This window comes from Protopterus annectens, chromosome 10.part0 (assembly GCF_019279795.1).
Source record: "Protopterus annectens isolate FY-2018-M chromosome 10.part0, PAN1.0, whole genome shotgun sequence".
NCBI lineage: Eukaryota > Metazoa > Chordata > Ceratodontiformes > Protopteridae > Protopterus > Protopterus annectens.
In genome coordinates, this window is record NC_056744.1 from 1,604,901,301 (window position 1) to 1,604,927,653 (window position 26,353).

The 26,353-nt window shown below is 39.7% G+C and overlaps 1 protein-coding gene across 1 annotated transcript in view; it reads left to right on the forward strand.

Moving 5' to 3' along the window:
- GDPD3 (glycerophosphodiester phosphodiesterase domain containing 3) overlaps positions 1-25,781 on the forward strand; it is a 318,837-nt gene extending 293,056 nt beyond the window's left edge. Inside the window, exons 9-10 of the mRNA XM_044086278.1 lie at positions 18,911-18,962; positions 25,530-25,781. Of these exons, the coding sequence (XP_043942213.1) occupies positions 18,911-18,962; positions 25,530-25,652 (175 nt within the window). The 3' untranslated portion in view covers positions 25,653-25,781. The remainder of the gene's footprint in view (positions 1-18,910; positions 18,963-25,529) is intronic.
- The last annotated feature ends 572 nt before the right edge of the window (positions 25,782-26,353 follow it).

A 26,353-nucleotide genomic window follows, 5' to 3' on the forward strand; every position in this document is an offset into this window, starting at 1 on the left:
TGCTGAGAACTGTGTAGGTTATTTTGTATTTACGCAGCACCTCCTTTCTGCAGTATTGTTTTTTACTCATAGTTGTTGCACTCTTTAAGGACAAAATTCTGAAAGGTTCCTTTGAGGTGTACATAAGGTGCATACCTTGTGGTAACCTTTCCATATTCAGGGACATTCCTATCACAGTGTCTTAGCATGAAGACATGTTCCACCATAGCGTGCTGTTTCTGCAGCTGTGTTAAATGCTAATTAGGCATTCTGAGGGAGAGGCCCATACTAATTTACCATGTGCTGTCCCCAGGATGTCTGCAGTAAAGCATTTATGCATGGCTGCATAAATTAGCTCAGCTGCTCCTAGATGCTGTTGTTAATGAACAGGGCCAAAAGGTCATGTTCACCCAATGCTGTAGGGAGAGGTGTTAGGAAGTTTACCAGTCAGGTAGTGTTTGGGGTGCGTGAGTGTGTGTCTGCCTGGGAGGTCATAGTGGGGGGGGGGGTTAGTGAGGGGGTAGGATAGGTAGGGTGTGTGTGTGTGTGTGTGTGTGTGTGTGTGTGTGTGTGTGTGTGTGTGTGTGCCTATGTGTGTGTCTGTGTGTGTGTGTGTGTGTGTGTGTGTGTGTGTGTGTGTGTGTGTGTGTATATACGTGCATGTATTTGTGTATGAGGGGATGGGGCTACAATATCTACATACTCTCCTAGACTAGACTAGACTAACGTGCAAATCCTGTGACACTGAGGAGACACTAGACAAGAAGGCAAACTCTTTTATATTGTGCCTTAATGTCACATAGGTCTGGAGGGAAACACTAACCACTAGGGAGTACTCTTACGGTTCGTGCCTTAAGGACATATAGGGCTGGGGGAAACACTAACCACTATTGAATATTCTTACAGATCATGCCCTAAGGGCACATAAGGCTGGGGGAAACAGTAACCACTAGGAAGCACTCTTACAGATCGTGCCTTAAGGAAACATAGGGCTGGGGGTAAACACTAACCACTAGGGAGTACTCTTACGGTTCATGCCTTAAGGGAACATAGGGCTGGGGGAAACACTAACCAGTAGGAAGCACTGTTACAGATTGTGCCTTAATGTCACTTAAATGTATGTTGTAAGGGAACACTAGCCACCAGGGAGAAGTCACTGTACACTGCAGGCCGGATAGAAGTCACTACAGTGATTTTTGGGGAGTCCTTCTGAATTATCAGAAGTACTCTGGAAACGAGTGGAAAGGGTTAAAACAGCATAAAGAAACATTCATGTCCTAGAAAAAGAAAGGCATCTCTCTTCCAGGCTTTTTTGCAAAGAATTCTGGGACAGAAATTTACCAGTTTATTGTTTAGAGAAGAGCAAAACATTCTGAGGTGACTCCCCTTAGATGGATCACATCTCAGAAGATCCCCTGATTCACTAGACACCAGGGATAACTCTTGCATATTGTTCCTTAATGACACTCAAACATACCGTAGATCAGAGAAGGGATAACACTTTATACTGAGTATTAATGGCACTTAACAAAGATATAGGGAGAGGGACACTAGCCATCAGGGATAACTATATACACTGTGCTTTAATGGCAAATGGTCGGAGGGTGGAGTAGATACCAAGGATACTCTTCACAGCGTACCTTAAAGGCACTTATAAAAAAAGAAATTGGGTTGGGAAATACTAGGCACCAGGGATACTCTAAATTCCATGCCTTAAGGGCACTTAAAAAGATTCAAACCCTCCAAACTCTCACCGAATATTAGTCCTCTGCACCACCACTAGACAACTAGGAAAGTGTGACATTATAGATAAAAGTGGTAAAAATAATTAAAGTAGACAGGAGGAGAAAGGATTTGAACCTTTCGCACAGGAAAGAAAAATATTATCCTGGTGCACTAACAGATAAGTTAGTGGAGCAAGTTTCTTTTTTGCAAATATAATGAGGATCAAGGACATTATGTAAGGAATAAGGGTATTGTCTAAGGAATAAGGACATTATGTAAGGAATAAGGGTATTGTGTAAGGAATAAGGACATTATGTAAGGAATAAGGAGATTCTGTAAGGAATAAGGACATTATGTAAGGAATAAGGGCACTGTGTAAGGAATAAGGGTATTGTCTAAGGAATAAGGACATTATGTAAGGAATAAGGGTATTGTGTAAGGAATAAGGACATTATGTAAGGAATAAGGGGATTCTGTAAGACATAAGGACATTATGTAAGGACTAAGGAGATTCTGTAAGGAATAAGGATATTATGTAAGGAATAAGGGGATTCTGTAAGGAATAAGGACATTATGCAAGGAATAAGGACATTATGTAAGGAATAATGGGATTCTGTAAGGAATAAGGACATTGTGTAAGGAATAAGGGCATTATGTAAGGAATAAGGACATTATGCAAGGAATAAGGACATTATGTAAGGAATAAGGGGATTCTGTAAGGAATAAGGACATTGTGTAAAGAATAAGGACATTATGTAAAGGAATAAGGAGATTATGTAAGGGAATAATGGAATTCTGTAAGGAATAAGGACATTGTGTAAGGAATAAGGGCACTATGTAAGGAATAAGGACATTGTGTAAGGAATAAGGGCATTGTGTAAGGAATAAGGACATTATGTAAAGGAATAAGGGGATTCTGTAAGGAATAAGGACATTGTGTAAGGAATAAGGACATTATGTAAGGAATAAGGACATTGTGTAAGGAATAAGGGCATTATGTAATGAATAATGGATTAACTTGGATCAACTTATTCACACCCCCACCAGGGGCAGCAATATCCTAGACCTGGTCATTACCAACATGGGAAACTGATGTTCCACACCAGAGGTCAATTCCTCGTTGGTCAGATCCGACCACAAGCTAATCAGCCTAGACATCCACATCCCACCCCCAGCCCCAATTTGGGAATCCATCGTAAAAAACTTCTCAAAAGCCAACTTCACACTTCTTAAGACAGAAGTGGCAAACTTCATGACACCCATGCAGACGGACAATAGAGGTATGACTGCCGAATCCTGCACAAATGCACTTTATAATCACATACACGAGTGCATGAATCATGCTATCCCTAATAGAACCAAGATGTTATCCTCCAAAAAAAGGAAGCCAATCTGGTGGTCCTCTGCCATAAACAAACTCTATAACAGAAGAAAGAAACTGTTACAAAAAAGAGTAAAATCCCATGACTGGAGGAACTCCCTGGTCAACCTCAGTAAGAAGCTGAGATCCCTCATAAAATCCTCCAAAGCTAGTTACGAAAACAAAATTGCCACTGACTCTAAAGACAACCACAAAGCATTCTATAGCTATGTCAAGAATCTAAATGGGAACACTCAGATCTGCTCTGAGTTACAGCATAATGGCACTAAATATACAGAACCAACTGATATTGCCAACATCCTAGCAGATAGTTCAGTGCTAACTTTACCCCCCTCTCACCCCCTAGAGGGCCCATCTCTATACCAGAAGAATGCAAAGTTCCTATAATCACGGCTGCACAGGTAAAAAACACACTCTCCAAAGCCAAGAACACAGCATCCATGGGACCTGACAATATCCCAGGCTGCATTCTACATGAACTACAGAATGAACTGGCACCCTACCTAAGTACCATGTTCAATCATAGCCTCACCTCAGGCTTTGTACCCACTGAATGGCACACCGCAACAGTTATCCCACTCCACAAAGGGGGAGCCACGACGGACCCCGGGAACTACCGCCCCATTAGCCTGACGAGCCTGGTCTGCAAGGCCATGGAACATATCATCATGGAACTCATAAACAAAGACATTGGTAATCTCCAAACTCTGGACCCTACTCAGTTCGGATTTGTAAAAGGCAGATCATGTCTCCTAAACCTGATTGACTTCTTTGAAGCAGTCACCAAAGCCATAGATGAGGGTAAAATGGTTCACACAGCTTATCTAGATCTCGCCAAGGCTTTCGACACCATCCCCCACTCTGGAATTATAGATAAGTTCACTAAACTAGGTATAAATCCCTATGTCACAAGATGGGTTGCCAACTGGCTCACGGACAGAACCCACACTGTGAAAGTAGCGGATTCCAAATCCGACATCAGACCAGTGACAAGTGGAGTACCACAGGGTTCAGTCCTGGGTCCTCTCCTGTTTGGTATCTACTTCTCTGAAGTGCAGGCCAACACAGTAGGTCTTTATTAACAAAGTTTGCAGATGACTGCAAACTAGGAGCCATAATCAAAACTCCTAACGATGTGGACAAACTACAAAAGGGCCTCACTGAGACAGATACCTGGTGTCAAAGCCATGGCCTGAAGCTCAATGCCAAAAAGTGTATTGTCATCCCCTTTGGTAAAAACTCTGTACCCATGAACTACCACATAGCTGGTAGTCTACTTAATGCCGAAAATGTGATACGAGACCTTGGGACACAGGTGGACAGTAGTCTCTCCTTTGATAATCACATCACCACAGTGGTCAGGAAATCCTTCTAAGTGGCTCATCTCATCACAAAAGGATTCTCATCCAGAAAAAAAGAGATCATTGTTCCCCTCTACTCATCACTCATTAGACCCATTATAGAGTACAACGCCCCTTTTGGTATGTACCTCACAGGACATCTACAACAAGTGGAAAGACCACAGAAATACCTCACAAAGAGGATTACTGGCCTCAAACAGATGCCCTATGCAGACCATCTAAAAAAACTACAGCTTTACTCCATCGCATATCGCCTACTCAGGGGTGATCTCTGCCTAACATACAAAGCTATGTCAAACCCAGAGCTGTTGGACATGCTCCACTTAAAGAAATCCCAATCCCTCTGAGCTACACGCTCTAGGGACCTTAACCTTGTCACCACAATAAACAGAACATGCTGGAGGGATAGATTCCTGTCCCAGAGACTTCCCATACTCTGGAACAGACTACCTATCTATGTCAAACAGAGCTCCTCATTAGCACTCTTCAAGAAAAATCTTGATGATTGGATGGGAAATGGGAAATTCACCCCGGGGATCACTTCTGTGGCTCTGCTCGACAGGGGCACAGGAATATAATTTTCTTGGGTGGCGAAAGCCAGGGTACATTTTTTGGCTAGGCATGTATGGGCCCTAGGGCCGATAGCCTAGTACCTACCTATGAACCTATGAACCTATAAGGACATTATGTAAAGGAATAAGGTGATTCTGTAAGGAATAAAGACATTGTGTAAGGAATAAGGACATTGTGTAAGGAATAAGGGCATTATGTAAGGAATAAGGACATTGTATAAGGAATAAGGACATTATAAAGGAGATTATGTAAAGGAATAAGGGGATTCTGTAAGGAATAAGGACATTGTGTAAGGAATAAGGGCATTATGTAAGGGATAAGGACATTATGTAAGGAATAAGGACATTGTGTAAGGAATAAGGGCATTGTGTAAGAAATAAGGACATTATGTAAGGAATTCAAGAGTTCATGGATTATGAGAGGGATAGACAGGGCACCTATAAACATACCACTCAGCCTAGAAGTGCAAGACATCTAAACAGAAATAATGGGGGGCAAAGACCCACGATCAGATATTGATTTTAACTATTCCTCTTATAAGTTTCGAAAGTTGCTAGAATAACAGCTTTTGCATTAGCATGCATTTACTGACGGATATAAAGTATGTAACTCTAATGTCTGCCATTTTTACAACCCGCAGTTTTCAGTAGTTTGTTAGAAAACAAGAACAAAACTATGATATTAAAATCTGGGCATTCTGTGAAAATATAAACAGCTGAAAGCTAAGCCTACCAAAAGTGACAGCAGGAACATCCTGGCAACTCAGGGACAGGTTGAGAAGGATAAGGGTGTGTCTGTGTAGGGGAGGCTTTGTGACAAAGTTAGGAAAAACAGTAGATGACATGACACCATTATTGAAATGTGACTCAGCATCACAAAAAACATTAACAGAGCTACAGATCTGGCTTCATGATACAGTTTCTACACAGTAAGTAATACTAAACTTTAATGTCTGGCATTACTGACTGAATGTAATTGTCTGTGATTCATGAGGGCAGAAGAAACATGAAAGGAGACATCAGGGATATTCTGACAACTCAGCGACAGATATGGAGTATGTAGGTTGTGTAAGGTGTGTGTGTGTGTGTGTGTGTGTGAGTTTATTTCACTGTGTTTATTTGTGCAGGGAAGTGAATTGGGGGTTTTGTGTGCCACATTGATGCATGGACCACCAGTATTACTTACCACAGGTGTGTGCTGGTCTACACTCAGGGTAGTTAGTGGTGACTCTGAGACATGCAAATTAGTTGATACTGAGTTCTTTCTTCATTGTAGCTAATCGGTATGTGAATTGGAAAATACTGAATTGCAAAAGTTGCCCCTTTTTACTACAGCCTTTACAGCAAGTGGTAGGATTCTTTCTGAGTCCCTGCATTTGTGATTATTGATACATTTTCTGTCACCTTCATTCTTTCCTAGTTCTCTTTAGTCCTGCTCACTTACGATCGAACTCTGGTGATGTCAGCTCTTTTGCATGACTTTAGCTAGGCTGTTACTGAGGTGAGAAGCATATAATTTTGTGCAGTGACTATGGTTTTCCACTTATTCCCTCATATGTGCTTCTCTTAGATGCATTGAATTAATACTGGGCAGTTTGGCTGAGAGGACTAAGGCTAAGATTTTTGAATGAGTTTCAGCCAATAGTCCAGTGATTCATTCTTTTAGTCCTCCTTTGCATCTTGTTTGGTTTGATTAGGTCATTTAACCAGACAATGCTCTTTGGTTGCTTCTGAAATAAGGTACTTATGCCTCATGGGTTTACCTGCTTAATATATAAATAAAATGTAATCCATTTTACATTCAAAAGACTTGCAGTAGGTGGATTGGACACTCTAAATTGGCCATAGGTTTGAGTGAGTGGTACGGATGAACTACCGCAGCAGGGCTAGCCACCTGGCAGTGTAAACCTTAGCTCGAAATGATTGCCACTGTTGAAAGTGACACACCGACCCCATGTGCAAAATGGGAAAAAGGGGTTGATGATGGATGGATGGATCCAGTCTTGTTATTTTTCCATTATCTACTGAAAACAAACTGCTATCCATTGTTTTCCTATACTCTCCCTTTTGATGTCTGCTTTAGGTTAGAACATTGTTTTCCTATACTCTCCCTTTTGCTGTCTGCTTTAGGTTAGAACATTGTTTTCCTATACTCTGCCTTTTGATGTCTGCTTTAGGTTAGAACATTGTTTTCCTATACTCTCCCTTTTGATGTCTGCTTTAGGTTAGAACATTGTTTTCCTATACTCTCCCTTTTGAGGTCTGCTTTAGGTTAGAACATTGTTTTCCTATTCTCTCCCTTTTGATGTCTGCTTTAGGTTAGAACATTGTTTTCCTATAGTCTCCCTTTTGAAGTCTGCTTTAGGTTAGAAAATTGTTTTCCTATACTCTCCCTTTTGATGTCTGCTTTAGGTTAGAACATTGTTTTCCTATACTCTCCCTTTGATGTCTGCTTTAGGTTAGAACATTGTTTTCCTATACTCTCCCTTTTGATGCTGCTTTAGGTTAGAACATTGTTTTCCTATACTCTGCCTTTTGATGTCTGCTTTAGGTTAGAACATTGTTTTCCTATACTCTCCCTTTTGATGTCTGCTTTAGGTTAGAACATTGTTTTCCTATACTCTCCCTTTTGATGTCTGCTTTAGGTTAGAACATTGCTTTCCTATACTCTCCCTTTTGATGTCTGCTTTAGGTTAGAACATTGTTTTCCTATACTCCCCCTTTTGATGTCTGCTTTAGGTTAGAACATTGTTTTCCTATACTCTCCCTTTTGATGTCTGCTTTAGGTTAGAACATTGTTTTCCTATACTCTCCCTTTTGATGTCTGTGTTAGGTTAGAACATTCTTTTCCTATACTCTCCCTTTTGATGTCTGCTTTAGGTTAGAACATTGTTTTCCTATACTCTCCCTTTTGATGTCTGCTTTAGGTTAGAACATTCTTTTCCTATACTCTCCCTTTTGATGTCTGCTTTAGGTTAGAACATTGTTTTCCTATACTCTCCCTTTTGATGTCTGCTTTAGGTTAGAACATTGTTTTCCTATACTCTCCCTTTTGATGTCTGCTTTAGGTTAGAACATTGTTTTCCTATACTCTCCCTTTTAATGCTGCTTTAGGTTAGAACATTGTTTTCCTATACTCTGCCTTTTGATGTCTGCTTTAGGTTAGAACATTGTTTTCCTATACTCTGCCTTTGATGTCTGCTTTAGGTTAGAACATTGTTTTCCTATACTCTCCCTTTTGATGCTGCTTTAGGTTAGAACATTGTTTTCCTATACTCTCCCTTTTAATGCTGCTTTAGGTTAGAACATTGTTTTCCTATACTCTGCCTTTTGATGTCTGCTTTAGGTTAGAACATTGTTTTCCTATACTCTGCCTTTGATGTCTGCTTTAGGTTAGAACATTGTTTTCCTATACTCTCCCTTTTGATGCTGCTTTAGGTTAGAACATTGTTTTCCTATACTCTGCATTTTGATGTCTGCTTTAGGTTAGAACATTGTTTTCCTATACTCTGCCTTTTGATGTCTGCTTTAGGTTAGAACATTGTTTTCTTATACTCTCCCTTTTGATGTCTGCTTTAGGTTAGAACATTGTTTTCCTATACTCTGCCTTTTGATGTCTGCTTTAGGTTAGAACATTGTTTTCCTATACTCTCCCTTTTGATGTCTGCTTTAGGTTAGAACATTGTTTTCCTATACTCTCCCTTTTGATGTCTGCTTTAGGTTAGAACATTGCTTTCCTATACTCTCCCTTTTGATGTCTGCTTTAGGTTAGAACATTGTTTTCCTATACTCTCCCTTTGATGTCTGCTTTAGGTTAGAACATTGTTTTCCTATACTCTCCCTTTTGATGTCTGCTTTAGGTTAGAACATTGTTTTCCTATACTCTCCTTTTAATGTCTGCTTTAGGTTAGAACATTGTTTTCCTATACTCTCCCTTTTGATGCTGCTTTAGGTTAGAACATTGTTTTCCTATACTCTCCCTTTTGATGTCTGCTTTAGGTTATAAGAGCTGCTATTTTGCTACTGGCATGATGAGGTCCTCCATTATTATCATCTACGTTTGTGTATCTGTGTTCTTGCACAGTCCCTATTGGATATTATACATTATTTTGGAATATGCTGCCATGTAATTTGCAGTTATCCACCAGAGTAGGACACGTTTCATTATTTTTTACCCTGTGCTACCCTTCTACACTAATAACCATCAAACCCTTACCTACCTTTGGCCCTGAATCCAGGGGTCTACAACTTTTCTGGCTCCACGTTCTCTTGTCTGGGTCCTTTGATTGCATTTTTCTCCTTCACATACATGTGACAAGTGACAAGGCTGTCCCTTGTTCTGTCATTGCTACCTCTTATGAATAACGTGTGTCTAAAAATCCCTTTGTCTTATTACCTTGTTCTATATAATCCTTTTCTTTGTGACTACATTTACTCGTTCGTTGTGCTATTATTAATGATAGATATGTCATCTTATTTCTGCTGGGATATGCATTATTTCTGACTATTTATTCATACTTTTCTCCCTTTTCCATGAACAGGTTTGAGTTTTTGCCCTGTCCTTATTGTTTTGCATGCAATATCTTTTACAGATTTGTTTGTACCACCTAACTACTCCATTATTAGGGCAGACAGAACCAAAAAAAAAGGTGGTGGACTAGCCCTACTCTACTCATCCTCTCTATACGTTACTCCCTACAATTAAACTATTCCTAAATTTAACAATGCAGAATTAATACTAGCCCAACTTCAATTAAATAAGCACAAAAATATATGTATAGCCTCACTCTACATTCCCCCAGGAGACAATATCTCTACTCTTGAAGATATCCTCTCCTGGTTCTCAACCAATATATCTAATGAAACCATCATTATGGGAGATACCAACATCAATTGGTCCTCCACTCAATCCCTTACCCCCTTTTCCATTATCTACTGAAAACAAACTGCTATCCATTGTTTTCCTATACTCTCTCTTTTGATGTCTGCTTTAGGTTAGAACATTGTTTTCCTATACTCTCCCTTTTGCTGTCTGCTTTAGGTTAGAACATTGTTTTCCTATACTCTGCCTTTTGATGTCTGCTTTAGGTTAGAACATTGTTTTCCTATACTCTCCCTTTTGATGTCTGCTTTAGTTTAGAACATTGTTTTCCTATACTCTCCCTTTTGAGGTCTGCTTTAGGTTAGAACATTGTTTTCCTATACTCTCCCTTTTGAGGTCTGCTTTAGGTTAGAACATTGTTTTCCTATACTCTCCCTTTTGATGTCTGCTTTAGGTTAGAACATTGTTTTCCTATAGTCTCCCTTTTGAAGTCTGCTTTAGGTTAGAACATTGTTTTCCTATACTCTGCCTTTTGATGTCTGCTTTAGGTTAGAACATTGTTTTCCTATACTCTCCCTTTTGATGTCTGCTTTAGGTTAGAACATTGTTTTCCTATACTCCCCCTTTTGATGTCTGCTTTAGGTTAGAACATTGTTTTCCTATACTCTCCCTTTTGATGTCTGCTTTAGGTTAGAACATTGTTTTCCTATACTCTCCCTTTTGATGTCTGTGTTAGGTTAGAACATTCTTTTCCTATACTCTCCCTTTTGATGTCTGCTTTAGGTTAGAACATTGTTTTCCTATACTCTACCTTTTGATGTCTGCTTTAGGTTAGAACATTCTTTTCCTATACTCTCCCTTTTGATGTCTGCTTTAGGTTAGAACATTGTTTTCCTATACTCTCCCTTTTGATGTCTGCTTTAGGTTAGAACATTGTTTTCCTATACTCTCCCTTTTGATGTCTGCTTTAGGTTAGAACATTGGTTTCCTATAGTCTCCCTTTTGAAGTCTGCTTTAGGTTAGAACATTGTTTTCCTATACTCTCCCTTTTGATGTCTGCTTTAGGTTAGAACATTGTTTTCCTATACTCTCCCTTTTAATGCTGCTTTAGGTTAGAACATTGTTTTCCTATACTCTGCCTATTGATGTCTGCTTTAGGTTAGAACATTGTTTTCTTATACTCTGCCTTTGATGTCTGCTTTAGGTTAGAACATTGTTTTCCTATACTCTGCCTTTTGATGTCTGCTTTAGGTTAGAACATTGTTTTCCTATACTCTCCCTTTTGATGCTGCTTTAGGTTAGAACATTGTTTTCCTATACTCTGCATTTTGATGTCTGCTTTAGGTTAGAACATTGTTTTCCTATACTCTGCCTTTTGATGTCTGCTTTAGGTTAGAACATTGTTTTCCTATACTCTCCCTTTTGATGTCTGCTTTAGGTTAGAACATTGTTTTCCTATACTCTGCCTTTTGATGTCTGCTTTAGGTTAGAAAATTGTTTTCCTATACTCTCCCTTTTGATGTCTGCTTTAGGTTAGAACATTGTTTTCCTATACTCTCCCTTTTGATGTCTGCTTTAGGTTAGAACATTGCTTTCCTATACTCTCCCTTTTGATGTCTGCTTTAGGTTAGAACATTGTTTTCCTATACTCTCCCTTTGATGTCTGCTTTAGGTTAGAACATTGTTTTCCTATACTCTCCCTTTTGATGTCTGCTTTAGGTTAGAACATTGTTTTCCTATACTCTCCCTTTTAATGTCTGCTTTAGGTTAGAACATTGTTTTCCTATACTCTCCCTTTTGATGCTGCTTTAGGTTAGAACATTGTTTTCCTATACTCTCCCTTTTGATGTCTGCTTTAGGTTATAAGAGCTGCTATTTTGCTACTGGCATGATGAGGTCCTCCATTATTATCATCTACGTTTGTGTATCTGTGTTCTTGCACAGTCCCTATTGGATATTATACATTATTTTGGAATATGCTGCCATGTAATTTGCAGTTATCCACCAGAGTAGGACACGTTTCATTATTTTTTACCCTGTGCTACCCTTCTACACTAATAACCATCAAACCCTTACCTACCTTTGGCCCTGAATCCAGGGGTCTACAACTTTTCTGGCTCCACGTTCTCTTGTCTGGGTCCTTTGATTGCATTTTTCTCCTTCACATACATGTGACAAGTGACAAGGCTGTCCCTTGTTCTGTCATTGCTACCTCTTATGAATAACGTGTGTCTAAAAATCCCTTTGTCTTATTACCTTGTTCTATATAATCCTTTTCTTTGTGACTACATTTACTCGTTCGTTGTGCTATTATTAATGATAGATATGTCATCTTATTTCTGCTGGGATATGCATTATTTCTGACTATTTATTCATACTTTTCTCCCTTTTCCATGAACAGGTTTGAGTTTTTGCCCTGTCCTTATTGTTTTGCATGCAATATATTTTACAAATTTGTTTGTACCACCTAACTACTCCATTATTAGGGCAGACAGAACCAAAAAAAAGGTGGTGGAGTAGCCCTACTCTACTCATCCTCTCTATGCGTTACTCCCTACAATAAAACTATTCCTAAATTTAACAATGCAGAATTAATACTAGCCCAACTTCAATTAAATAAGCACAAAAATATATGTATAGCCTCACTCTACATTCCCCCAGGAGACAATATCTCTACTCTTGAAGATATCCTCTCCTGGTTCTCAACCAATATATCTAATGAAACCATCATTATGGGAGATACCAACATCAATTGGTCCTCCACTCAATCCCTTACCCCCTCCATTAACATCAACCTTTATAACTTCTCCCAACTCATCAACTCCACTACTAGACCCTCTAAAGACTTCACTACTGGCAGCATTATAGACTGGATCTTACTCTCTCACCCCCACTACTACCCTGATTGTGGAACTCTCCCTGACTCATTAAGCGTCCACCTTCCCATCTTTGCTACACGCCTTCGTTCTCCCTTACAAGCTTCCCATAATTACATAACTTTCAGATACCGAAAAAATTCAACTCAGAAGCCTTCTCCTACTCCTTAAAATCAATTAACTGGAACCCCCTAAAAAGTCTTCACCTGGAAAGTGCAATCACTCACTTTAATACTACTTTCTTAAAACTATTAGATATTTATGCTCCATTAAAGACCAAAAGAATAAAAAACAAAACTCCCCCTTGGCTAACAAAAATCACACTTACAACCATGTGGTTAAGAGATAAAGCCTGGTCACGCTATTAGAAGTACAAATCTCCCACTACCCTTAATGAATTCAAAACTCTTCGCAACACAGTAAAAAAGCTTCTTTCAGCAGACCGTCAAAACTACTACTCTTCTCTCCAAAGTAAATACAAAACTGACCCACAAAAATTCTGGAAAGGTATAACCTCCCTCCTAAAACCTGGCACAATTGAAAACCCAAACCCCAACCCTAATATACAAGACAATGAACTTGCCACCGAATTTAACTCATTTTTCATTGACTGTATTTCCAAACTTACCTCTTCCTTCTCGTGCAACCACCCACCCCTACTACCACCTGTCCTCCTCCTACACCCCCCTCTTCTCCACTCTATCACCCTACTACCTCCCAACCCCCTACATTCTCACTGAAACCCATCCCTACTTCCACTATAAAAAAACTACTACAGAAGTTAAAACCATGCACCAATGCCCCCGATAACATCCCCTCACACTTCCTCAGCACATCTGCAGATGCCATCGCCCTCCCAGTTAGTATCCTAATAAACCGCTCCATCCAGGAAGGTCTTGTTCCACAAATCTGGAAAAAGGCTTTCATCATTCCCCTTCATAATGGAGGAAATAACACTAGCATTACCAACTTTAGGCCCATCGTCACCCTCTCTCCTATCTCAAAAATTCTAGAAAAATGTATCCATTTACAACTCCTTACCCATTTATTAGAGAACAACCTACTAACTTCTACTCAACACGGCTTCCTCTCTAATCATAGTACTATGACAGCCCTTCTTTCATTTCTTGAAACTGTGAATAAAGCTAGAGACTCTGGTCTTACTGTATCTACCATCCTACTTGATCTCTCCAAGGCATTCAACACCATCTCCCATAACCTACTACTTACTAAATTGTCAAAGCTAAACCTATCACCTTCAACTCTTAATTGGTTCACCAGCTATCTCTCAAACAGGCAACAAGCTGTCAAATGGAAATAAAAACATCTCCTCTTTCCTTAACACCCCCACAGGTGTCCCACAAGGCTCCATATTTGGCCCCCCCTCTTTAACATCTTCGTAAATGATTACTATCACTCTATCCCCATGCTAAAATCATCCAATATGCAGATGATGCTACAATCATCTGTGCAGCCTCTTCCATTCTAACCCTCCTAAAGCTCACTCAAGAAGCATTCTCCACCACAAAACAGTGGATGAAAGATAATCATCTTGCACTTAATGCAGCTAAATCAAAACTAATGATATTTACCCTCTCTAAAACCAACACATTTGATAGACAACTATTCTCCATCACCAGTCAAAATAATACTCCACTTGAACTGGTATCTGAAACCAAACTACTAGGAGTTCAGATTGACGATAAACTTAAATTTGAGTCCCATCTACTCATAAACATTAAAAAAACTCACTAAAAACTCGGCCTGCTCTATCGACACAAGCAATTCCTCTCATCAGCAACCAAACTCACCCTCAATACCACATTTCTCTTACCCTCTCTCCTATATGGTGCCCCCCTTTTAACTAATCTACAAGCATCTATCAAAACGAAACTATCTACCTGTTACAACAAAATAGCCAAATTCACCACTAGTAACAAAGCTTTAACGCATCACTGCGCACCACTCTATAAACTAAATTGGCTCGAACTTCCCAACTACCTCTCCTACACCCAACTCACATATGCACACAAACTCATTTTCTAACCATCCCTCTGTCCCTCCCTATCTACTACCTTTAAAATTCACCAGACTCAAAGACTTACTAATCAAAACCTAATAGAAGTCTACAGACCCCTTCGCCCCCCCAGGACATAACCTCCTCTCTTTTTCCCTAGCTTGACTATGGAACTCTCTCCCTCCCTCCATTCGCACCATCACTAGCCTTCCAACCTTTAAAAAATCACTTCACTCCTACCTTACATCCACATGGGAATGCTCCTGCTCCCACCCCACATAGCATTCTCCACTTCCTGTATTCTTATCACCCTCACCTCATCTATTTTACTCATAATCGATTTCTTAATATCATCTATCATCCTGATTTCCTTCAATAACAAAAAAAAAAAGAATTTGTTAATTTTTATTTTATTTTTGTTTACAATTTTACCGATTGTAAACTATACCTTGTTATGCCTTGTATGCTATGTAATGTTTATCTCTGTAACATGTATTCTTTGTCGGAGCTTTTCTCCCCAGGACTCCATTGAAAATGGGTTCACTTGGCCCAATGGACCATCCTGGTTAAACAAAAGCAAATAAATAAAATAAATAAATAAATAAAACCTCCCATCCACTTTCAATTTATACTTCTCTTTTTTCAGTCTCGCTAACTTTTGCTTGGGCATCAGCATGCTTTACTTGTTGAGTTATAATCTTTTGCACAAAGCAATGTTTTGCTCAGGTGACGGTATTTTCATTTCTGCTGCCTATTGCCACTTACTGATTAAATTCCTTATTATGTTATCTAATTGCACTGGTAACATAGCACCTCTCTGTATGAAAGAATGCATCCATTTTGACAATCTTAGCTCTTAACTGCACAATTAATCCTTTGACCACATCTGCACTGCCTTCAGTTATGTCACGTATACCTTGTTGAATGATGACATCATGAAATCCCAGTTTTTATGACAGGTTCATTATTACACCCCTGCATCATTTATAATAAAACCCATGAATGTCTTTGACCACACTATTGATTTATTTCATCTTTTTTATCTCTGCTGTAATCCTTTTGTGATGGAGTCTCCTGATATCTGGTTCTTCTAGCTTTCAGTTGTATAGCTTCATCTACCCATATCTCTCTACCTTCTGTGGTCCTATTACTATATTGACTAGCTAGTGTAGCCAGCCAGTGCACAGTTTTCTACTTGATGTTCCTTTTTCTCTCTATCTCCTTGAATTCTTTACACTTTCTTGTCACTTTCCATTTACTCTGTGGATGCTTTCAGTATCTCTGTCTACCCATACTCGCCATTACAATCCTGGCTTATCCTTGTTTCCTCTGCACTTGTTCCGTTGTTCACATTTTTCTCATCACATTGTAGGTTTTGCTAGCACTGTAGGAGAGCTGCACTTCATGTTGTACAGAATAGAACTTGATTTAGGGTTACTGTAGGGGGAGCTGTCATGAGCATGGGTTGCATTTACATCACTGATTAAATTCTGGAATTAGAATTATGTGCCTTGTACTCAAACGCATGGCTATTGATAGTGCAGAGTACCTTTACATTATTGAAAGGAAGAATTCTGGGACAAGTGCTGTATCTCTGTACCTGTTGTACCACTAGAGAGCACTTTTGCTAGCATTGGGTGCATTTTAATCACTCAATAGATTATGAGGATAAAAGTCGACTTTGTACCAGCACAAGCCATTACTGTCAGCACTGGGTGTTTTTACATCACCAAGGTAACAGATTGTAAGACTAGGAATGTGTCTTTTTTTACCAGCAAAGAGTGTTGTTGACATCATAGGGTTTACATTTATATGACTGAGTCAGCACTTGGTCTCTTGAACCAGCATGGGATGGTGATGACAGCATAGATTTACATTTATAAGACCGAGTCAGCACTTTCTGAGACGAGAACTTCATCCCTTTTACCAGCAGGGGGTGCTGTTGACAATATTGATATGAATTTATATGCCTGAAATTCCAGTTTGTGAGACCAACACTATGTCCCTTGTACCAGCAGAAGGTACTGTTGTCAATGTCAACATAAGTTTACATTTACATCACTAAAACAATAGATGCAGGAACTGGAGCAGTATCTCTGTTAAAAGCATGAGGCGCATTTGAATTGCTGAGTTATATTTCAAAACTGGAGCTTTATTTATTTATTTTATTTATCCTTTGTTGACTGGGTTAGTCCCATTAGGCTAGTGGCCTCTTTTCAGAGAGATACCCAAGGAGGTATTAATACTACTATGGGAAATTTGGCCAGGATATCGGGGAACTGTCCCTACTTTTTTTCAACAGGTGCCATGGGAATCTTCTACATCCATATGAGCTAGCATCAACTCAAGCAGATGGGACTTAGGTTTAAGGATGACCTACCCAGGAGTGCAGCCCCCCCTCCCCCCATACTGCACTGAAGTGTCAGCAATCCATCTTCTTGATTCTATCCCTTGTACCAGCAGATGTTGCAGCTGGCAGCAGTGGTACATTTACTGACTGAGGCAATATGTTCTGAAACTGGAACTATATCCTTGTACTAAGAGAAGGTGCTGTTCTCAGTATGAGGTGGTTTTAGATCACTGAAAGACTGTTTCATCTTATAATAGCATGCTGTTAACAGCATGGGACTATTGATTCTGAGACTGGAGCTATGTTCCTTATACAGAAGTGGGCACTGTTAGCATGGAGAATGTACTGGCATTATTAAAAATGTAAGGGCTGAAATGATATTTCCCCCTGTAAAGGTAGATGATCATATAAAAACAGATTGTGCTTCTGTGGTGTGGTGTCATAGTATGCTGTGGTTTTGAAGGGAAGTGCTTAAGTGTATTCATGCATAGCAGAGTGGTGGGGTGACCACAACTATGAGTGTACATGAATGGGACTGTCAGTAGCTGAGGCTCCTATAAACAAAGGTAGCAGTGAGCCCACAGTAAATTAGGAGAAAGGGATTCCAGGTCAGGTAATACAGGAAATGAGAAATGGCATTAGTTCCTGGTACCACTAGGAGGAGCTCACCTTAGCTGTAGTATGTAGATATGTCATAGCGCACTCAGTATCAAGTGAACAGAATGGAACTGTGCCAACTTCACTGCTCTCACCCAGCATGAGGTGCCCATATCAGGCATGAGTGCTAACAATACAGTGGAGAATATTTGGCAGGGAAGGAATACTGATTAAATAGAAGCATCCTTTGATTAAAAAAAAATCTCTATCTATCTATCTATCTATCTATCTATCTATCTATCTATCTATCTATCTATCTATCTATCTGTCTATCTATCTATCTATCTATCTATCTATCTATCTATCTATCTATCTATCTATCTATCATCTATCTATCTAGCTCCTATTTCAAGTGTTATTTTGTGATCAGGACTTATTAACATGCTAAAAAGGGTGGAAAGGCAGCTAAAGGCAAGTTAGCTAGATTTTTATGTATATAGAATCAGACGTCATACTTTGTGGTAACTTGAAAGGTCAGGTCTGTAGCTTAATTTCCTGCCCTAACAAGTTTGTTCTCATTTCCAGAATACTTTAAGCTACCTACAACACTCAACACTGCACTTAAAAAGAATGTGAGCTGTAATATTCTTTCTTAAAAATCAGGAATAATGCTCAAAGAAAAAAATAAATAGAGACCGTGATAAAAAATTCAGTTTTATTTCATAGACCATACATTTCACTTTCAAAACATTCTGTTTTAAAGAGTTGGGTAGAATGTGCTTGTTATAATCCATAGTAATATTCTAAATTTAGATGTTTTGTTTTAGGTTAATAACAAAAGTTAAAATGTCAGATCACCAGTACAGTGTCTGGAGCAACATTTGGGAATAACCATATGTAAATGTTTACATCTGCCATAGATAGAGCACAACCCCTTCCCCTACACACACACACACACACACACACACACACACACACACACACACACACACACACACACACACACACACACACACACACACAGAGCAAGAAAAGGAACGCAGGGCCAAGAAGCTATTTGCAGTTGCAACTAATAATGTTGCATCATGTGAAATGCCCTTAGGACTCATACTTCTAGAATATGCAAGCAATATTTTTTTCAGTTTGTCTGCCAGATGTTATGTTGTGTCCTGACTTGTTTCACTAAGGGTGCAGTAACTGTTTTTCCTTCTGTTCCTTTACCTTGCACAGGCTCACAATGAGGCGTTCCCTCTTTCAGCACTTAGAAGCACGAGGCATTCAGGTATGTTGGCACAATAAATTACCAAGTTTGCTATGTCTTTTAACTTTTTTTTTTATGACCACTTATACTCCAAAGAAAATATGATTTTTTTAAATTTCTTCCTATAAAAAATAATTATTTTTAAACAAGCTGTATGAACATATTAAAACAGCATCTTTTTGACACTCATTTCTGACATTTAAGAGGGAACATCATATGTGGGTGTGCATTTGTTCAAATTTTATTTTAAGTTTTTCATCATAGCTGTTCATTTGCAAAGCTGCAATATCAATTAATGATGTTTCTGCTATAAATGTAAAAAACAATGAATCAAACAATGTGTACCCTTTAGAAATGATTTAACACAACAGAATTACAATCTGTACAGCATCATAAATGGGTTGCTTAGAATGTAACTCAACTGTGTGAACATTTCCTTATCCATGACTAAACATACTGAAAGGATCTACATTTAAATTGTACAAATTCATTAAACCCAAGAATATTTGTATTTATTTTTCTTAAACTATGCACTCAGTACTATAATTACTATTATGTTCTGCCTTTAAAAGCTGTGTTACAAATCCACCATTGCTGGTGCATATGAAGCTCTGACTGTGATGGCAGACTTTCAAAACAATATTGAAATACACAGGAACATAACACGCAATTTTATTCTTATAAATAAATAGTACCGTACCATTGGTGTTATGAAATAGCTCCTACCTCACATCCTAACCTGCCAGCAATCCTGGCACAAAGAAGCATTACCTCTCAACTGTGCAGATTTTTACAGAATGTCCAGATATTGCTCATATTTTTGGTCTGTTCCACATAAAATATGTGGTTTTCTGGCACATCATTGACGATTGCAGGCACTAAATAATGACATATATTTGACATACATACAGACTTCATATCCTTCAGAAAATGCATGCTAACACAAATCCTGTTATTCTAGCAACTTGCTAACTTTATAAGGGCAATATATAAAATATGTCCCTATTTTTGGACATTTGCCCCCATTATTTTACACTTTGTACAGACTTCTTGAGCTAAGAAGCATGCAAAGAAAACATAAAATGTTCTGTGCAGTAAGCACGTTCCCTGTGAGTATGAAGGGATCCTGTACCTGTCAGGTATAGTCAAGAATAGTATGAACCATTTTCTGCATTAAAGCATTCTTTACTATATTTAGTGTTAGTGACGAATAAAGTGACAAGACCAGTGACTGAAGCTGTTTAGATGTTCTTCATGTTACACTGTTGCAGTCATCACATTTGGGTTATCTGCTTGCAGTAGCCCTCAGTCTGCCTGATTATCAAAGTCTTGGGTCCTGCATCGGTTGCTGTCTCATCTTCCATGACGTCAGGTAGTCAGGGGTATAAAGCATGCAGCCGATGCCATTACATCAGTCTTTCTTGCTGTGTGGTGCCCGAAGCAGAAGCAGTTCGCAAGTGCCGGTTGGCCGACTCCTGACATTTTCGTTTTCGAGTTTCAGATCCGAAGTCTTCAACTAAGCTAAGTACCCCGTTGAGGATCCTTTTTCTTGCTCTAAACCAATGTCAGTAAAAGTTAACAATTGTATTTCTTGTGGAAAGCAAATACCTCATAAAGATTTTCATTTGTACTGCATTCCTTGCTTGAGCCCAGACCACGACGTACCTCGCTGTCGGTTTTGTGCCTTATTCAAAGCTTGTACTATTTGTCGTTGGTTCATTTACGCATCCAAATATTTTGGTACTCAGTTCAATTATCCAGAAATGGCTTTGGTAAGCCACCTGGCTACCGACATTCCGAAAAAACGCAAAGATAAAGACAGAGACAGACTGCATAGGTCCAAAGCTGCCTACGACACTTCTCCTAAGCTAGTCACCAGTTCGCCAGTACACAGTGAGGTGCTTTTGCAGCCCCTGATACCCGCTACTTCAGATTCGCAGGCCTCTACTGAGACCCATTCGGAGTCCAGTATGCCACGAGATGCTTCTTCGACTGTGAAACCTGCGGATGTCTCTACCTTGGATGGGTCCAGAGCCACTGTGCAGGCACCGGCTTCTGAGGGTATATTCAGGCCTACTGACTTGCATAACAAACCAACGCCATCTTCTTCTTCAAGGCCTAAAACTCAATCTATGTCTAGAAAACTGATGCCCAGACTGCATGGTCAGGCCCTTATGCCTAAAAAACAAATGATAAGAATGGCTGAAGACCTTATTACTCTAATCAGGGAAAGCCACCCTTCCCCCTCTAAGAGACCTAGGACTGATTTTCCTTCTGATTCTTCTGATCAGGATTCTGAAATTTGTGTTTTTTCTGATGACCAGAATTTGCCCTTATCTACCTATGAGGAATCTGATGCAGAGGACTCAATTCTCTCTGCCCCCCCCCCCCCCCCCCGAGGATTTCTCTTTTGGTGAAACCTTGCATACTCTTAGGGAGCATTTCCACTGGGAAAGCCAGGATTTCTCTGACTCCAAAAAGAGGCTTAGGGAATTCTTACTCCTGCCTCAACACAGGCCTTTAGCTATCCCTCCTGTACTGAACCTGGCAGCTTGGCTAATTACCTGATCTCTCTGTTACCATCCCTCAGTATGCAAGTGATGGATGTCATTCTGGAGGCAAGGAGGCCTAGTACTAGAAAATTCTATGCTGAAAAATGGAAAAGATTCTGTTCCTGGAGCCAAACTCAGGGGATGGGCACAGGAGTGCCCAATTTACAGCATATTCTTCAATACTTAACTGAGATGCTTCACAAGGGCCTTTCCTTTTCCTCCATCAAAATTCATGCCTCAGCCATTTCAGCTCATTACAATACAGAACCACCCCTCTTCTCTCATCCACTGCTGAAGCAATTCTTCACAGGGGCCAAAAACTTAAGAACACCCAGGAGAGCCCCTACTCCAGCTTAGGACCTTAACTTTGTATTGGAAAAGCTCACTCTACCTCCCATCGAGCCAGCTGCAAATGTAGAATTGAAATTCCTTTCTTGGAAAACAGCCTTCCTTCTAGCCATCACTTCAGCAAGAAGGGTGTCTGAATTACAGGCCCTCATGGCTGTGGAGCCTTTCATCATCTTTCATGCAGACAGGGTGTCCCTCAGGACCAATCCCTCCTTCATGCCCAAGGTGGTATCCAGTGTGGCCCTTAATCAGTCCATTCATTTGCCAGCCTTCTTTTCTAATCCACAGAACAAAGGGGAATGGATACTGCACTCCTTGGACATGCACAGACAACTTAGATTTTACTTGGACAGGACTAAACCTCTCAGGAAATCTGAACAGCTGCTGGTTGCATTTGCTGCAGGGGCAGAGGGGAAGGCCATTTCAAAGCAAACCATTTCTAAGTGGATAAACCATTGCATTCATTTCTGCTATAAGCACTATGGAAAACCTACCCCAAAGGGGATAAGACCACATTCAACCAGGGCTGCATCTACCTCTACAGCCTTTCTCTGAGGTGTCCCTACCAGGGAAATCCTAGAAGCTGCTACCTGGAGTTCTGTACATACCTTCACCAAGCATTACCACTTGCCAATTTTTTCTAAATCCAGAGCTGGCTTTGCCATTGCAGTCTTGCAGGGCCTTATAGCTGGTCCTAATGCTATCTAATTACCTCCTCCCATCCTTAGCTTTGGGAATCTACCCAAATGTGATGACTGCAGCAGTGAAACATGAAGAACATAGTACAGTTGTGTACACTTACCATAAATGTACATGTTCGAGTGTATTCACTGTTGCAGTCCTGGTTACCCTCCCTCCAGCCCCCTGACATCTATTGACTATACCTCTATTCTTGTTTACTATGCTTAAAGCTTTTTGGTGTATTTGCTTTTTTGTTGGAGGTGTAACCTTGTATATAATTGCTTCCCATTATGGGGGCACCTGACATCTGGGGCAAGAAAAACTGATGTAACGGCATAGGCTACATGCTTTATACCCCTGACTACCTGCCGTCATGGAAGAAGAGACACCAACTGACGCAGGACCCAAGACGTTGATAATCATGCCGACTGAGGGCTACTGCAAGCAGATAACCCAAATGTGATGACTGCAACAGTGAATACACTCGAACATCTGTATTTATGGTAAGTGTACACAACTGTACTTTCCAGGGACAGGATTGGAAACTTTAATTATTAAAGCTCTTCTTTTTGCATCAGACAGTGTGAGGCAGTTGTAGTTTGGTGCTGTGTCTGATACTGATGAAAGGGGAGGGACAGTTTTAACAATCTGCCCTGCATGATAAAATTCTGCAGCTATCAAATTTGTCCATAGAATGTTCTAGAGCTTAAATCTGCCCACAAAATGGTCCAGAGCCATACAATCTATTTCTCCTTTCACCATTACTGAGTATATGATAAGATAAAATAAATCTAGTCAACAATATCTGGATATGAGAAGTTTCAATCTATATTGATTTCAGTCTCTGACTTTTAGGAACATAAGAACAACGATAAACGAGTGATAACAGGGACCATACAATGCCTAGCCATATACACTTTAAAGTAAACATGCTGAAAAGTTCTATTCATCCTTTTACAAGCACTTAATTCTGCTCATCTCCTAAATCAAGCAGGGCCACTCATGAAAACCTTGGTGTAAGTTTGACTACCCATCCAATCTTCAAGGCTAGCCTCAAACAAAGAAGTAATTTGCTTGACCTGTAATAGTAACTTATTTTGTATGCTGGGAATACATTGAATAAGGAACCTTCCCCTCCATCCAAGTCTTGCTTACTTGGTGTAAGGTTATGTCCATAGTACAGATGTTTGTAGAGCCACCAGTTTTGTGAAGAAATAGGAGGGCTTCCATGGCTCGAAAAGTGATACACAAGTCAAGTTGGAGCAACTGATTACTGACTATAAGGGGACTTATGCTACTCTAACAGGTTAGTTGAAGGATTTAAGACCCTTATTTATTTATTTATTTTGTTAAAAATCATTAGAGTCTTTCCAGTTGAGTGATATGCTTAGGGTCTTGCTTACCAAAGGAGGCAATATATTCAATAATGGGTTTGATAAGGGAAGAGTACAGTGGAAAGATGACTTCTTTGGCACATGAAGATGGTGTCTTGGAAATTAACTGGGCCATGTAGACAGATTTCCTGACTATGGTGGAAACATGATGACTGAATGAGAGAAAGAGTTGTTCACGTAAATCAAATAAGACTGAGTCTTTCATCGCTTAAAAAGTGAGACGTAGGTCACAGGTCATATGACTATCTGTTTGAAGTGGAGTATCACTTACAGCATAATAGGTAAAAGCAACTGTTTTTGCCGAATGCTACTGTGCTGCACTTTGTTACATTTACCATCAGACTGTTTTCAGTACACCAGGTATGTGCATATTCTAGCCCTTGCTGGAGAAATTTAGTATCATGGCTAAGTGGATAACAATGCCCAGTTTTCAGTCATCAGCAAACTTGGTCAAAACACTTCAGGGATATGGACTTGGATGCTTGCAAAATAAATGCCAAACAGGGGAGGATGCAGTACTAATCCCTGTAGTACTCCATTAGCTACAGTTTGATGTTTGGAGAGGGTACGTTTTACTGGAGCTGATTAATGCACAGTATGAGGAAGGTATGTGGTGTTGACACTGCATGTTTCTGCGTGGATGAACAGGTCTTCAGCGCTATCAGTCCTTTTCTTTTCATTGCCATTGACTACATAATGGATGTGGGGAAGCCTGCTCTGCCCCTGCAACACTGCATGCTGTGGATAAAGGAAGGGTTTCAGTCCCCACTGCTGTCAGTCCCTCACCTTTCAATAGTGCTAAACCTATCATAATGCTAGGAAGCTTGCAGTGTCCTTGTGTCACACTGGCTCTCTCCCTAACGATAAATAGTGGGCACCAGGCCTCTATCCTGTCAGTTGCTCACTTTTCACCACCACTGTATATAGCAAACCATGTCAAAGCCAGCACTCTTCCTCCTTCACACTATACTTGTCTCCTACCGTATGGAAAAACAAGGGTCTTCAGTCCCTAATGTCATCCCCCACCTTTCTCCAGCAGTAAAGACAACATATGTGGGGAAGCCTACACTGTTAGTAAACAGAACATTTTATAGTATTGCCTGTCCCTTACCATTCAAAATACTGAGTACTTTACATTGTGGAAGATTCTTTTCATGCGTGCCCTACAGTGTACCTGATAACTTTCAGTATGCAACTGTGACTGTTAATTTTCTTTCATTACTGTGAAGACTGAGCACTATGCATATTTTAAATGCTGTACCTACGCTTTAGTTTCTAGCAGGCTAATTTTTCTTTTTAGCAGTTTAAGGAGCCCTACACCATATATATCCCTCACAGTAACTACTCCTCTGACTGAACAGAGGGCTTCACAATCTTACACAGGTGCTGTTTTCCTTTACGCCCTCCTGCAAGTTCATTGGGAGAGGTTGTACACTGTGCTCCTCCAAAGCAGTTATTTCAGCAGCAGACATTGCAGGCGTTAATGCTAACAGTAGATAAACAGTCCTACACCTTTATGTGCTACATATTTTAACTTTGAACTACGATGTGACTAATATATATTTTTCCACTTAGATACTGCTTGTTCACAATAACTGGTTTATTGTTTTCAGGTTTACTTATGGGTTCTTAATCAGGATTCTGACTTCCAGAAGGCATTTTCTCTTGGAGCAACAGGGGTAATAACTGATTACCCTTCTAAGCTGCGGATGTTTTTGGATAATCAATCATCCTAGGACTGACATAGAAGAAGCCCTGTTACAGATGCTGCATTCATCCTAAATCAAATACTGTGAAAATGTGTGAGTTTGTGTTTAAATCATAAAAGTATATATAGTTATTTAAATAAAATGGTACATATTTGACTTTTTGTGGTTTATTTCTTCATATGACTGGGAACTTCTACTTAGAAAGATTGCTCTGTTTTGCTTTGTTTTGTTTTGCAGGAATCATAATATGTTATTTGTTTTCCCTATAACTTACATTTTTCTTCTGAAAGTTATTTTCTTTTTACCTCGTAACAAGATAATAATGTCCTTGTTACATTTTTATTTACTATGGGAGCACTTGAGTACTGACACAGTTTTAACGTCACTGTGTATTTGTTTTTTCAACTCATTTTTGCACAAGTTCAGGTAACTGCAAGCCTCCCACCTCTGCAGCACACGGACAGATGTGCTTTACCAACACACTGACCATGACTACAGCAGCAGGATGAGTCACTTGTGACTTGGGCTCTCAGTAGGTCGGGGTCACTGCCTTTTGCAGATAATTGATGGCAGTGCTTCTGAAGTAGCCTGTGTCATAAAAAACTGTAGAGGTTTCTCTGTGTGCTTAGCATTTTTATCAGAAATGACCAGAATAAAGAATAGCCACCCTATACCGCTCAACTTGTAGACATTGAAAATAGGAACAAAGGCCTTTAAAAAGTAGGTAC